This window comes from Opisthocomus hoazin, chromosome 2 (assembly GCF_030867145.1).
Source record: "Opisthocomus hoazin isolate bOpiHoa1 chromosome 2, bOpiHoa1.hap1, whole genome shotgun sequence".
Classification (NCBI taxonomy): domain Eukaryota; kingdom Metazoa; phylum Chordata; class Aves; order Opisthocomiformes; family Opisthocomidae; genus Opisthocomus; species Opisthocomus hoazin.
The window spans coordinates 52,589,629-52,606,237 of NC_134415.1; the positions used below are offsets into that span (position 1 = coordinate 52,589,629).

The following is a 16,609-nucleotide window of genomic DNA, read 5'->3' on the forward strand; positions in this document are numbered from 1 at the left end:
AGGTATGGAGCAGTGAAGGCTACACAGCAAGTAGGGAGAAAGCTAAAGGAAAAGGGAAGAATCTGTGTTTGAATCGAGCTTATTTTGTTCAAGGTTTGAAAAACGTAGACCCAGGACCCTAACACGCTGTGGAGAACTCAGCAGCACTCACTGTGAAGTTCTGACCTCATTTTATCTGCCATCCAGGTTGGCATTTGGGCTGAACAACTGGTCCCTAAGCAACAGATGTGGCAGACTTTGTTAAAGATCATATTGGCTCCTGGGGACGGTCCTGATCTCCAGGTGCTGCTGACTCATCTGTGAAAGCATTACTGCTGCTTTGCTGGGCCTCCGGCGTACATTTTGAAGGCTCTGCTTCACAGGTTGGTGGTAATTCAGTAGGAATAGCAAAGCAAAATGGGGATCTGTCTGTATTTCTGAAAAGCTACACCATATGTAGGAAGGCTTCTTAAAAATGGGCATCCTGCCAGTTCCCATTTTTATCTGAGTCACATCAATCCTCATACACTTGTTTGCTGTTGACTCCAAATTAGTAAACCCAAGATCTGTTTACTGCCGCTATGTAGCAATGCATCAAATCAATCACAAGGCTCTCATATGCACAAAGCTCTTTTTTATACCTGGTGTCCACTCATTTTCTCTGTTTCTCTTTATTTGACTAAGCCCTTGATGATACTAATTAGATAATATGTTATGGAGGGGAATTAACACTTTAAAGCCATTGACAAGATACACTTGGACCAGTGCTCAAAAGTTAACTTATCAAACCAACACAGCTTGAAACCGTCCATGGTGTAATTCGCCACTGATTCCAGCACTGGAGGAAAATAAGGGCCAAATCATACATTAAGTTTAGTATATCAGGGAGGGAGGGGTTTACTGGGGTTTTGCCCCCCCTCTAGATTTTGTTCTCACATTTTTCCCCATAGCTGTGAAATAATTTTTGCTTGCATTCTTTGAACTGTACCTCTCACCATTGTACTTGACTGGTAATGATGGCTTGCATTATTTGTGTACTTGTTACGAGTAAATAAAACCACAAATTATTATCCACTTAACCATAATGCAAAGTGTGACTTAGTTGACATGATTAGAGCTTTGTAAAGCCTCAAGGAGAACAAGAGGTTGATCACAGTAATATTATGAATGTACAAGTAACATCTGGAGGTAGGTACTTACCCCAGAACAGAAAAGGATCTGTCCCAGGATCTGTCTTTACGTGCTTCTGAAAATTGCTGCTGAAGTGAATAGGCTCCTACCATAAAGGAAAAAACTAATGTTTCTAAGGAAAAAAAAATAGATCTAGCAAAATTACCAGCCAAATCCCTAATCATTAATGTTTCTAAGACTGAACAAAACTGTCGCTTTTCTCAGCCGAAAGAAGCACCTTAAGAAAACTCTCAGCATATTCTCAAAAAAAGTATAGACAAAAACGCCTCTAAGAAACTCCTAACCAAGGATCCAGTTCACAACCTTTGCAGAAAATAACTGGTAAGCATGCTGCATTAATATTACTCACCCAGCCTTGCTAAAATTGGAGTAACTAGCAACTCCCCATCAAACTACACTATCCTCCACCAATAACATCAACCAATATTGGCTGGCTTTACTGGGTCAGCAGTGAGGATAGTACGTGCAGTGGACTCAACATCCAAAACAGGCCCACCTTCTAAATACATTCACTCAATGCATACATGAAAAACCAAGACAGCAATGCACACAATGTTCCCCGGGTGCCATAAAACAAAAGCATGCTTTCTACTGTTGTGTTCTGAAAGAAAGATGCGGTTTTACAACTCCATGAAAGACAGTTATCTTTCTAATGGGAAGCAGAATGCACACCAGAGCTTACAATAATTACGAATCTGGTTAATCATCACCCTTGCCTTTTCTCTTATTTGCTCTCGTAAATTCTCTAGTTGGTGACTAACTAGAAAAAAAATTACATGATAAAAAGGATGATTTATTAATCTAGAATGCCACAGAAATCACATAACATTTGCTCTTCTCCTTAAGGAGGGTAAAGTTCTTACACACTGCCTTAGCACCACTGTTAAGAACTGAAAACTCATAATCATGCTTGCCTTTCTTGACTTCTCTGCTGATACTCCCCCATCTACACATTAAAAACAGAATCTCTCCCTATACATGCAACGGAGTAAGGAAACATGGTTTTTGCTGTGGATTGTTCTAGAATACAATAGGAAATAGTTATTTTTATCATAGTTGACAATCTGCATAACATTAATCCTGAAGAGTTAGCTGTTTTCCCTCCAGTTTACATCTAAGATGCCGGAACACAGAGAGAAGCAGCCCACACACTAAGCAGAAACTAGCGTGCCAACTTAATTACCTCTTCTGCAGGTATTAGAGGGAACAGAACCATTCATCTTATAAACGCACCATTTCCTGCAGTACTTAGCAACCATCTCAGAAGGTGGTGAAATAAATACCAACAAAACAAGAGATCTTCTCTTAAGTAACATTTCCATTTCAGAAAGTATTTCAATTTTTCTGTTTAAAGGGGATTTTAGGTCAGTGGCAAATACCAAGGCATTTGGTCCTCCAAGTCCCTTCCAGATATACTCCGTGACTCACACAGGCTTAAAAGAGCTGATGCGATCAAAAGGCAATTGAAAGGGACAGATTCAAAAGCAAGAGACAAGGATATTTATTACAGAAGAGTCTGTTCACGTTTTGCTTTTGCTGTGTCCAGGCTGGCCTTCCAGGAGCTCCACGCCGACCGCCAGGCACAAACCAGCTTTGGGCTCCAGATAAACCTGTAGCTTATGACATCTGAGACCAAAGCAGCATGAAACCTTTGAGAATTCTTTCACAAATCAGGCCAGAATATCAATTTATTACTGAAACTGGGTCAGTTCCACCCAGTTTCCAGTTTCAGTTTACACAAGTCCCAGATTAACAGGAAAGTTGACATGACTTTTGTAACAGCGTGTCCTTGCTAACTGCAACAGCGGAACACTTGCCAGGAGAGCCCACAGCAGAGAGCCACGTGAGGCACTCATGTTTGGAAGAAATCATGGTTTGTAATCCAGTCCATGGGTTCTTCTGAACTGTGCTGCTTCCTGTACTCCGTGAGCTCATCCAAGCAGGGAAGCCATCCCTGAAAAACTGTAACAACTACATTCACAAGTTTTATTTGTGGCCCATGAAATACACTTGGTTTGCTCCCTGACTTAGATGAATAAACCTTAAAAAGTCTATTAAAGTCAAACATGGTGCACAGGTATATACCTATCATACTCAATTTCTGTGAAATTTTGGCATGAACACACCTCTTGATTTTCATCCAGAAAATTCTTTTTTATGGGTTTTAATGTGCTTTTTTAGAAGCTGGAATTATTTTCATTGCCTCTCTCTCCTTTCCTCCTCTATCTGAATTACATCTATGTGTATATGTAGGAGAGAGAGAGATTCCCACCCTCCTTTTTCTTTTCTTTTCTTCCTTTTGCATTGTTACCTTTTTTTTTCCAGTTTGACCATAAAGACAGAAGATGCACTGTTGCTACACCATAATCACTCAGGCATGAAAATTCAATCTCGTGCTACTCCTGAGCAAAATGGCAAGTGGGTGAAAACAACAAGCAGAACACACTGATCTTTACAAATCTCCATAAGCCAGAGTATTTATTTCTACTATTTCCCTTGCTTCACACAGATAGAACGGAAAGCATACAAACTATATTAATGTTCTCAAAGACGCCCCAATTGTGACCAACTACATTCCCATCTGGTCAGTTCAGGGGAGAGGAATAAAAAAGTACCTCTCCATTTTGCCAGTTCCATAACTGGAGGAGCTTGAGCCCCTAAATTAGAAACTTCTGAAGCTAACTGGACTCCCTACAGAATTTTAGATCCCTTATATCTAAGCAACAAAGTTCCAGAAAAGCCAAGGTAGTACAGGCTTGATCCTGTAGTTCATTCAAAATGCAAGAGAAGGAAAATCTTCGTAAAAAACACTGTTGGAACTTAAAACAAACAAAGAAACAAAACATCCCACAACCATATTAGATGCAGAAACACAAGCTGAAAGCCTTATTTCTTAGCCAGCAAAAAACGAAACATTTCTCTGTTTATTTTTTAAAACCTTCTTTCATCGAATCTCATCCACAAAATTTCCTCATCTGGGAATTGCCTATCTCTGCAAAAAACCTTAGTGACCAGTTGGTAAGTACTGTCTCAAACTCATTAAGTTATTATTCTAGAGCAAACCACATTGCATTTTTATACAACGTATAGAATAAATACAATAATATATCATACACTTATATGTACAAATAATGTCCACCTTAAAGGAATAGTAACATTTAAAGGAAGCAAAACTTCAAAAAATCATGATACAACCTACACATACAAAGTGGTTGGCAAAAACCCAGCAGTGTTTGCATTGCTGACTAGAAGAGCTCAAAACCGTTAGGAAGAATGCTAAAAACTAAAAAAGTGGAACTTGGAAGCAGATTTTCAGCATCCTCTTTCCTTGTCTGGTCCTCATCCCAGTTCCTGTTCTTTTTGCCTCTTCCCCATCAACGCAATTCATTTCTAGGCAATCTGTGTTTCTATCTCTCCAGGATATTACCTCAAGATGAGAATCAAAGCTCTGATCCAAGAGAACGATTTCATCGCTCATCTTTCCCAATTAGAAGAACTCCAAGGTTAACAGAAATGAGTAAACATTTTTTAATCCCATATTGAATTTCACTTTGCAGTATGCTCTGCTAGACATTATTTATACTTCAGGGAGTGCTTTCATGCAGCATTCAAGCAACAAATGATGGAAAAATGCAAAGCACATTGCAGATTTGGCTGAATAAATAAAATAAATACAGAAATATTGCTAGTTAGATGCTAAACACGAGATGAGAACATTCTCTTCTGCATACGCATTTTTTGTGGCAAGACTTCTTTTCAATCATAGGCCCATAACTAGGTTTTGAAATGCATCCACAACCAACCTCATCCCTGATAAAAGCAATAAATTTGAAGGAAAAAAAATTGCAATTATTGGCACACAGCTTCTATACACAGTAAATCTTTTCCATTAAGACATCTCAGTAAAATATCTAAGAACAATCTCATTATTTCAACCAAGGGACATTAATAGTTATCCCATGGTTTCTCTGTATTAAATACCCTCAAAACATTGATTCCAACAGCAAAGAACATTACAGTCTTTTCAGTCTTCACGTTTTGCGTGATAGGCCACTATGGGTCAGACTCCCAGCTGTAAGTCAGCATGGTGTCACAGAAGCCAAGGGAGAATGCCAGTTTACACCAGCTGACGATGTGGCTGGTAGGTCTCCTCCTCAATCATCAACTTCAGCATGATTTTAGCCCAGCTCTACTATTGTGCCTGGCTTAGCTCTCACTCACTACAAGGAGGGTATCTCACAGTGAGGATTTTTCCTTTCCTTGAGTAGCTGGTGCAGCCAGAGCATTTTACTCCACAAACCCCACCTTGCCTCTCCCTGATGGACTTGCCTGTCCCTGCTTCAGCTGGTGCAGAATGCTGCATCTCACTCATCTCGCTGCCCCTGGTGCTTTTACTTTTTCCTTATGCCGTGATGATGAACAGATGATGAAAACTAACATAGACAGGAGAGAGCTGTGCTGTGCCAGTCTGGGAATTAAGGCATAGTTCTCGTCTAAAATCAGTGCAAGTAACGAAGCACACTATGAAAGTTAGCACAGTGCCAATGTGACCAATACCCAGGTATGATAAAGCTGATCTACCTGCTTTCATACCCTCATGCGTATTTCATTGGTAATATCCTAAAAGCAGGTAACTTGTATGCACACAGAGTCGGCATACATATATTAGTTTTCCATCTTCTTCCTCCAGGTACAGATGACTTTTTGTATTTAATCACTTCTTAACTACAGTACAGAATTCTCTTGTACCTTATTTTGCTAAATTACTGAATTGCTGTCCAAGCACAGAGTCAGTCCTTTGTGCATAAGGACTGGTGTATGTCTGGAGTTCTCCACAAGAAACTATGAGCATCAGATAATGGTACTAGTCCAGGAGCTTAATGCACAGGAATTGAAAGATCTAAAGACCAATCAACATAGGCTTGTTCATTGGCAAGATGCTGGGCTCTCCTGTGCACATGTCCAACTTCATATTGCTTAGTCTTGAAAGAATTTCATCAGAGACATAAAATGACCACAGCTGTCAGCCAGCAACTGCTCCTATCCTCCTCCTTCCCCAAGGAAGCAAAAAGCTTATTTTTCCATCTCCATTTGTCCTGCCCGAGCAATGTGTGCTGGATTACAGTTATTCACCAGGACACAACCACTTTCACACATCACTCTGTTACTAAGTTATCATAAATACTATCCATGAAACAAACAAGCATGAATGAGTCCAGAAAACTCCTAAGTTACATTCACAGTACTTTTCTCCAGAAGCTTGGCTCTATACTCAGGAAGTCACACTGGACCACAGATCTGGTAGCTAATCAGTCTACAAAGAATCTAACTTACACCTCCAGGTAGTTTGCACACTACTTGTTTGATTCTAAAGAGAGAGAGCAAACCCACAACCTATGCAAAACTGATACAAAAAAATCATGTTACTATAGCAATGAGACACAAATTACCTCTGTACCAAATTTTATTTTCAATGGGCATCACTGAATACAAGTCGTTCATGTTTATTTGAAAGTTATTTTATTTACCGTAGACACACAGTGACACTTATTTTTGAGTCAGTTTACTGATGATCTTTAAAAACAAAAATGCTAAGAACCAAGTATTATTTATTGTCTGATCTTTGCTATATGCTTCAGAAACAGTTCTCCACCAGCAACTTTAAAAGTGAACAGATTAATCAGCAGTGACAGATGGGCTAAGCTTTTTCATGTTTTCTGATAAGAGCACAGTGTTCATCAGTAGTCACAGCCAGCACTGCAGGTGACACGCATAAGTACAGCAGCTTCTCCACTGCCATTCTGCCTTGATGCCTGCGTGACACAGACCATGCAAAATGGTACTCCTAACACCAGCCTCCTACAGATTCTGCTAAAGTACTGCAGCTTAGAAACTACAGATGAGAAATTGTTCCAGAAGTAAAATTCAGAAGAAAAGCATTGGGTGAAGCTGACATTTGGAAAAGCTTTTGTTAAAATAATTCTAGCAGCTTTTATCTGAGCAAAATAAGATTTTTCAAAACAAGCTCTTTCATGCTCACCAGAGTAAGTCTACATCACTTTGGCTGCTAAACAAAACCACGGATTAATAACCAGCACTGCCATGCCTCTGCTGAGAACACGCATCTGCGGTTTCACTGCTGTATGGTTTTTCTTTCTGTTTAGTGTCAAGTGAATGCTCCACATGCCCTTCAAACCTGGTTTACAAGCATCAATATACCACTGAGTTCTCTTTCCTTAACCACTTGCTGTTACTAAAATTAGCGCACTGATTTTCAAGTCCCAGATAGCTCAGATAGTGGATATTCATGAAATATACTGCAAGAGATTATTTTCAGTATGCTCTTTCAAAGCCAATAATAAACCAAAGGTTTATTCTCTCAAGCTCTAAATCATTGTATTTTGTCCTTTTTTACTGACTTGAGACCTGAAACTTCATTCTGACCATGCAGATTTTTTATATCTTTAATGTATATTCTGAGTGAAACAGCAGACATCTTGCTACGACAGATGCTAGACAGCAGGGACAAGCAGGTGCATGATACCCAAAGAGTACTACAAGTGGGATCTTTCTTTTTGCTCATTTGGGGGGTAGTTCTGCTGAGTTTTTGCACTGGACCTGTGGCGGGGAACGGCTCAAACATCAGGGCCAAAAGGGCTAACTAGCCCTACATATAGTACCCAGTACTTTCCCACTGCAATTTTTCTCTATCATTTTTATCCTTAAGAAACAGGTATTCCGCTATATTAAAAAGAAAAAAATTTCCATAGCATAACTTCAGTAACAGTTTCAATGCTCTTCCCCTTTTGCTTCTGGGAGAATTCAAATTACTGGTGTGAATGACAAGCCTAGTTTCTATTTGTGCAACAGGGACAACTAAGGAAAGCTGCACAACAAATGCAGTCTCCTTACCTGTATTGCCCTATAAGGTTCACGAACACTGTGACGTGCAATGCTGGCAAGTGTCCTGACCTATGTACAGTCACTTAGGTGGGGCTGAAAAAGGAATGCACAGTTTCATCTGCCCTGTGCTAAGAAGATACGCCTCTTATTTCATAAACTTTGAAACTATTTTTAATTCATATGCCGGACACCTGAGTCACAGACCTTCTGGTCACTCAAGTGAACCCAGAGGACAAAAGGGCAAAATACAAATGAGCAGAGAAGCAAGTAACTTTGGTCAAGCATTTTTTAATATTGAATTAGCCAACTGAAGAAACTGAAAGTTTTGGAGGTGATAATTCTCATACTACCCGAAAACAGCATCTGAGACAGCGAGTCAGTACATCTGAATGTCACAGTCCCAGAATGAATGTGAAAAATTCTGCTGAATGACTGAACTGTTTCTTAAGGCTTTCGTAAGAGCTCTAGGCACCAACACAAATCTTGTTAGCTAATGGTCCTTGACAGACTAAATCCAACACCTGAGGATTTGTGAATGAAGAATTTTGCACAAACATGATACCTTTTTGGCTTCTACAGAGCAGGTAGAATTACCTGGTCTTCCAGCAAGACCTTCTAAAGAAGCACAGAGAACAAGGACAGGTGAAAGATTATTTCCTACAGTGGGATATCTTAGTTTACGAAGTAGAGATCAGTTACCTCCTTCTCATATCAGTTGCAGAGTGAATTAGTTCAACATGAATGGCAACCAATCTGGTTGCATACCCCTTCAAATCTGGATCCTGATTGAAAGCTGAGTTCCCAGATGATTTGTTTTAAACTGAAACAATTCTTCACATTCTGGTTTTCACAGTATACACTTTCATAATACCGGTTATCAGCTGACTACAGTGCCTTTCTAGTATTATTATATCATACCTGCTTTAACTGAGCTTTTCTCCAATATCTTAGTCTGTTCTGATCACAGATTATTCTGACCACCACCTCCTGCTTTCCCCTTAAAATATTTCAACATCCTGCTGGAATATGGGGCCATTACAATTCTTTCTAGAACAGAGCATCAGACTGGCTACAGAACTCACTTCTCGCCTACTCACACTCTACCTTTCTCCAGCTTAAAGGAAATAAGCTTCATTTGAATGACAGTAAACTAGAATCAATACAAGATGGAAGCTTCACAGAAGAAGCACTTCACAACTTGTTGAAGAATGTGGACAGAACACGCTTGCATCAACAGAAAGATTCACATGGAGTATACAGCCATTAGTCAGGCAGTGTAAAATGCCTATGGCTGTTCTACTTTCAAATACAACAGCTTGCATCTTACAGATGGAAAATAAAGGATCAGCGCCTGGTCTATTCACTTTGAAACCTTGAAACTACCACAAGGACATCACGATACATGTGCATTTCATAAACTGCAAAATCTTCAGAGTCTTTTGATTTATCTTGTCACTTCAGTGAAGGGCAGACACGCAGAAAGAGCTGGACATCCACAGGCAGCCTTTAGATACAACTAATCTACGACCTCTGGAAACAAAAATCTTGGAGACGTGGGAAGACGCTTGTGCCCACAAAGAGCCAGTGCCCATCTAAGCGAGACTGGAGTGTTATACAGTAAATCCGGACTCTGCAGGTGGTGCGCAACTCCTTCTGCTTCAGAGAGCAGTGAAATTCAGCCACAAGAACGTGATGGTGCATTAATAGTCAAATTTATGGGGTTTAGAGCCCAGAAGAGCCTCCTGATTTCACCCAGTGTGGCTTTGTGTGCACTAGCAGCCGCAGGCTTTCACAGTGATTATTGTGTCTGATCCCATGACAAGCAGCTGAATTAGCGTACACCTTTCCAGAAAGAGCCTGTCTCGATTTAAAGAGTACAATGTCAGAAATTATTGCTATCCCAGCTCCAGGCTGCAGCTGTTAAAAACCTGGAAGTGCCTTTCTGGGGAGATGCATGGGAAGATTACCCACCAGACACCATATCTGAAAACATACGTTGAACAAACGATGCCAGGAGGACCACGGCTCAGGCTTTAACTATAACCTTTGATTTGCAGTACAAATCTCTCTTCGTTCTTCTCTCCCTGCATCATGATTATGCTTTCAAGCAGTGCTGCAGCAGTGCAGTATGCTAAGCCAAGTTCTGGCAGCACACAGCATTCTCAACACTAATAGCAGAGAATTACAGGTAAGAAACGTATCAAATCAAAATAACTATGAGTAATGTTTACTAAGAAAAAAAATACATCATACCCTGGGAAAATGTTTAAATATGCCTCTGAATCGAATCTTCAGCAAAATTATTTGCTTTGACATTCGTATTTGTTTTAGGCAATCTAAATAATTCAAGTACTTTCCTTACATTACTTCTCCTTGAAATAAGAGTTTCATGTTTATTATTCATTACTCAGGTGAGAAGCTCTGCTTGCCATAAAAGTAAGTGGAACAACGAACCACAGTAAAGGCTAGATCTAGGACCCAAATGTGGCTAATGAGCTTTGTACTAAAAGCACTTTCCACCCAAGAAATATAATATAAACTACAACCAATAACATGGCAGGAGTAAAATAAAGTTTCTTCCTCAAACAAGATCAAACTTAAAAAAAACCCCCAAAAAACCCCCAAACCAAAAAAACCCCACAAGTCAAGATTCTTCTCGTCTTGTACTGGTTTATACCAATCTATCACCATAGGCATCAGTCAGGCTGCTTCTGACCCCACTTAGCACAGCCTCCGTTTCAGGTCAGGCATTTTACTCGTGATTTCAAACGCACACTCTGATGAGAACTGCTGTAATTACAAGTCTTCTAAAGACAGCAAAAGTTAACACACATCCCTCCTGCAAGCAGCTCTATTAAATTGATACGATTACTATCCTCAGCAAGGGTTATATGATCTGCTCTCTGCCCGTCTGTGTGAACTATTTTATTTCCCTGTTGCTCAGCTCCAAACCTGATCCTGTCCTGTGCCTGGCATGTAAAGGTGTTCTGCATCTAATGCACTCCCACAGTCGGCATCAAGAGGAGAAAGGGCACGCTGTGCTCCAGAGTCAGTCTTATTGGAATCACAAATGAAACAGATGATACCTTTGTCTCAGTATGGTTAATTTAATAAACCTGCTTGAACACGTTACAAAGTATTGGGTTTAAACCTGTCTTTGTAAGTAAAATTTCACTAGGAGAAAGCTCAGCATATTTTGAGCTGCTTTCCATGCTTACAGCATGTCCCACACTACTGAGGCATTTTGTTCAAAGGTCAGAAATGTGGACATGCTATCATAAGAGTCAGGAAATCATTTACAGAATGCATAAAAATAGCTTTGCGGGGCAATGCCTCAGAGCTGAGAGGATATGACATAACCTCTTTGCTGCTTAAACAACTTTGGTTAACATACAGCCTTTAATACGCAATAATCAAATGTTTTAAACAAAAGAATCAAAATTCAGTTTTCTGCTGATGAGAGTGTAATTCAGCAGAAGACAGCATGTAAATCAGAAGCCCTGCTTCTTCAGAAAAGTTTGTAGTTTCAGTATTATTTACTAAATGACAACTATCTCCATCCACCACATTCCTCCATTTCAGGACAGGCAAAATGTTCTGAACAGCTTCAAATGAAGATATTTTGAAGCAGAATTTTGTTAACCTTCTGATTTTTTCCAAATCTAGAAACCAACATCACTGCCAATCACAAAAACTAAATCAAAACATTTTGAATACACAGCCAAAATGGTTAATATCTGATGAGGTGAGAAACAGAGCCAGTACAACCTTCTAATTGGGGAGGGGCGGGGGGGGGGAAGGATGAAATCTCTGCTCTCCTGTGCTTAAACCAAAGAAGTCTTCATAGTAAGTCCAAACAGCCAAGTGTTTGCAAAACATCACATAAGAGCACATCCTGCAAAGCAACATGAGACCATCATGTCCCACTGATGTCAATGGAAGGAACAATCTCAAAAAATTGTTCAGTCAAACTGTACTTGACCTCAGGAAAGTTTCAGCTCTATTTTACCAGCAAGATGCAGGCACTGAAGATAGACAGTATCCCATACTATCACATACATTACAGCATCAGAGTTTTCCTCATGTGGTCAGTGCTTACCAGCTAGGGCCTTGATGCGGGATCGTTCAAACAGTCGAGCAGAACTATTTTCATTGTCCCAGTCATCAACATCCCAGCGGTTGTTGACATCGCTGTACTGCTGTTGGATTTCAATATTGTCATAATCTGTTGCTACTGTTGTCGTCATCCTGAGTCTTCTCAATCTATTCTCACCATCAGATTCTTCTTAAAAAACTCTGTAAAACAAAAATACATAATAATAATTTAGACAATATTGGAAGAAAGTAGTAGAATTCAAACTCAAGACTTCTGGTTTCAAAAACCAGTGACATTTACTGGAAGCCTGGGCAAAAGTTCAAGAACAGGTAAGATACCAACCAGTCCCTCAGAAAGCAACTGAATGCTCCAGGTTGTCTTAAAAAATGAAGTAATTCACAAACGCAAGAATTTCAAGCCAGTAGCTTTCCTGCATACACACATACAGAACTGTCATGTTTAACTCTGCACAAAGTGGAACATGTACGAAACAGTGCAGTAAGATACTTTCACAGCTGCTATTTTCAAAAGCAGCCCGTCGGCTTTAAAATCTGTGAATGTTGACTAAAGCATATGGAGCCATGGATAATTCAGCTAAGAAAAACCTGAAGTGCAAAGACGACCTCAACACCTTTGCAAAACGGTGGAAATTCTGACGAAAAAAATGCAAATGCTGAAGATGTCATATAAGCATTTGACCAGGAGAAGCCTTTTAACACAGACCTGAAGAAACAATTTATGTCTTCACATGCAAATGCTGATTTTGTGACTGGTCCTGGGAGTTTATTTATGAACTCATCCAGATAAATAAAACTAACTGATGCATTGCTTTGAACTCTCCCTAGCAACAAAATGGTAGCCCACCAACGCAACTCTCTACATGAGGTTCTCCTCTTTCAGGCAGTGGGATACTGTTAGCATATTCATACTGTTTTCTCATCGGAATTTGCATGTACTTATCAGCGCTAAATATAAAAGAGCCTAACACCTCCTCTAGGGGAAGGGAGGGGAGGTTATAAACGGCTGCTGAACTGCAGGCCGAGAGCCCTGTGGGAGCAGCCGTTGGCCTGGGAGCACAGATCCAGAGCTCTCCCCATCACCAAGGGGTGAAGCGGCAGCTGCCTTGCCTCCTCCATAACCCAGTCCCTCCAAAGTCAGCGCTCAGAGACCCAGGGACTGACCCTGAAGAGCAAAGACACAATTAACCTTCATAAAAATGTAACAGTTATAAAAAAACAAATGGTTCAACATTTGGGAAAGGGGGGCCACTAGGTTTTAATAGAACAGGTCATATTAGAGGAAGAGCGTGCGAGGAAAAAATCTCCGAGCGAGCTCTCTGCCCCTGTGCTGCTCAGAACAGCAAAACCACGCCGGGGACACGGCCTGCGGCTCCTCCACAAGCGCCGCGCCTTTCACCTCGGCGCAAGCTGCGGGGTCGGGCCCGGCGCTCCCCGCCGAGCACCCAGCGAGCGCACCCCAGGCCGACACCCCGCCGGGCGGTCGCCACGCCCCCCCCGACCCACCGCCGCCAGAGCAAGAGCCGCAGCAGGTGCCCGGGCGCTCCCTCCCAGCCGCGCCGGGCCCTCTCCCCGCCCGCCTTCCCTCTCGGGAGCGGGGCTCCGTCCCGCGCGGAAATGGCGCCGCCTGCCGACGGCGGGCCGGGCGGCGGCCCAGCGCCTTCCCCCCGGCGGCCCTGCGTGAGGGGAACGGGATGGCCGCGACAGGCCCGCATTCTGCCCCCAAAAAAGCGGGTGTCCGGCGGCCGGCACACACCCGGCCGACACACCGGGGAAAGCCAACGCGTTACGGCCGCTGCTCGCGCGCTTACAGGCATCGGCTTTCCAGGCTGTCCTACGGCCCAAAGGCCGTGTCGATTTTCTCCTGTTCCCCACCACGACAGGAGAAGGTTCCGCGCACCTTCACTCGCAAAATAATCCCCCCGTGCTGCACAGAGACAGGAAACGAGCCGTGCTCGAGGCTGTTACCGAACTGAGCCGCTACCGAAGCCCATCTGCAAGCAGTTCAACCTTCACAAAAGGTGGGAAGAAATCACTTTGGTTACAGTGAGCTGCCAACAGACCGAAAGAATATGAAAGAAGCTTGCTCTGAGAAAGGTCTTTAAAATTACGCTCCTGCGCTGCACACGCCCAGGCTGACATTTTCCAGCAAGGAGCTCTGGGGATGGACGGGTCCCTCCTCGGCTGGACCGACTCTGCCGCTAGGAACAAACAAAAGGATGGGGCAAAGAGAGGAAACGATTAAGTCCCACCCAAAACATCTCTGCACGGCACTCACCACCCGATCCTCATCTAGTACCAAGACTGGGCAAAAGCCTCCCACTGACTCCTGTACACAGGCAAAAATCAGGGTTAATTCCAATTAAATCCATGGAGTAACCGCAGTATAAACGACGAGTGGAATCAGGCTGTTACACAGCATCAGTCTCAATCTCTTTAGCTTTCTGTATTCATCACTGCTGTGATGTGATGCTACAAAGAGCAGGAGATGTGCCACTAGAAATGCAGCAGCTGAAACTATAAGAGCAGTGACCCTGAAAACAGGACGCAGCAAGACGCTAATTCAGTATAGATGCTACAAGCCCTCAGATTCCATTTATTTCTGTATCATCTGTGTTTAGACATAACTGGATCCACAATAAATTCAGCTAGAACTTCTGCTTCACCCCTTCTCTTACCTTTCCTGAGCATCACACAAGCAAAATCTTTCCCTGATAAAGCTAAATTGAGCACAAAATGCACCCTGTTTTCCTACATCTATAGGGCTAGAAAATTTGCATCCTTGTTCTGATTCTGTAGAGATGCTGAAAATAAAAGCAGTGTCTGTCTCACTGGCTGACATCAAGCTCCCTTTTCTGGGATGCGGCTCAGCGGCACAGGGACAGCAGAGAGAGGTAGCAGACACAGCCTGCAGTGATAAAAATAAGTACCTTGCAGCAAAGCACTTCTGTGGTGAGGTGACGATAACGCAGTCGAATGCTAACTGAAATAAGCTGCCCTGCCTTCCTCCAAAGAAAGACGCAGCTATGCAATGTGCAACCACTGCCCGAAGCCTGTGCTGAAAAACAATTTTTCTTAAGACTCTTGCTGCAGTTGTGGTCCAGCACAACACCCTGGTGCCTCCAGGAACAGGGAGAAAGATAAAAACAAGCTCCAGCAGAAACCTCCAGGCTTCTTGCTACAGAAATGGAGGTCCTGCAGATGGGCTGAGCTACAACAGCAAATCTGGTTTCTAAGTTACGAGTGTCCCTATTCAACAAATGGAAACACCAACACTGTCTGCAACTGCTCAGAGAGTAACAGGGGAAAACATCTGAGAATTTTTCTGGAGCTTTTAATGTAGCCGAGTTCACTATTAATGACCTTGAGTTTAACCTGTCATCCATAAAATTAGCCCTGTGCTTGAAGGACATAAGCTGAAAAAAACTGTCTGTGTGTACAGAACATACACATACATGTAACACACATATATTTACATATTTATTTTAAGCCTGACATGTTACTTGCTCTAACTGTTGCTCAATACCGTAACTTCATTTGGTCAGACCTCCCCCACTCGATGATTTCAACAAGTACTTTGTGAGTACAGATTTGTTTCGTTGACTGCGTAGTCAGCACAAAGCAGGAGACAGTTGTATTGTGTACCATTAGCTTACTGCAGCACTCTGCACTCACGCACAAAGCACCCACTAACACCCTTGGAAAAAATCACTATAGAATACGTAGCACAAGCGGAAAGCACAGGGACAGAAGAAAGCCTGTGCTCCAGCAGGAACAACCTTTGTAATTTAAACATCCTGGCCTGGCTTTCAGCTGAAACACCAATCTCATAAAGGAACAATGTTTTCTGTGGAGAGCCAAATGTAAGATGAATTTCAGCTGTCAACATCCTGAACAGTCTTAATACAGAGCCCTCCAAACCAACCGTTCCCAGAATATGATAGACACAAACCTACTGATAACAAGACATTTTAGAAATGGCAGGTCCCAACTTCATTACCAGTCACAACTCAAACATAGACTCTAAGTGGCCTTTATGTATGGCTTAAAACCAAAGAAAACAGGTATTGGGACTTCTCAGCTAGTCTGTGTGCTCCTAAACTTACACGCCAGCGCTGCACGCACCTGGGCCTTGGAGACCTTAGCAGGCAGTTACAGGGATAAGCACACACACGGGTAAACTCGTAAATAGCATGCAACTGCTCCAGTCTCCAAGACACGCAGCACAGACCCACCACAATGGGCAAAGAAAGGTTTTGTAAATTTGAAAACTTCTGTCCTCACTGGTAAAATATAATACTTTATCGCCTTCTGCAGTTGATACAATATCAGAAGACTTCATGAGACTTGAGATCAAACCATTTCATTTCAAAGCATTTTTAAAATATATTGCATAATTTGAGGGCGGGTGGGGGTGGCACTA

At 42.0% G+C, this 16,609-nt stretch overlaps 1 protein-coding gene across 3 annotated transcripts in view; it reads right to left on the bottom strand.

Annotated features, from left to right (window-relative positions):
* Nucleotides 1-16,609, bottom strand: part of SPTBN1 (spectrin beta, non-erythrocytic 1) — a 135,545-nt gene that overhangs the window by 81,855 nt on the left and 37,081 nt on the right. For all 3 annotated transcript variants that reach the window (XM_075413627.1, XM_075413626.1, XM_075413625.1), the window contains exon 2: nucleotides 12,173-12,369. In XM_075413627.1, coding sequence (XP_075269742.1) covers nucleotides 12,173-12,320 — 148 coding nt within the window. In that variant the 5' untranslated portion in view covers nucleotides 12,321-12,369. The remainder of the gene's footprint in view (nucleotides 1-12,172; nucleotides 12,370-16,609) is intronic.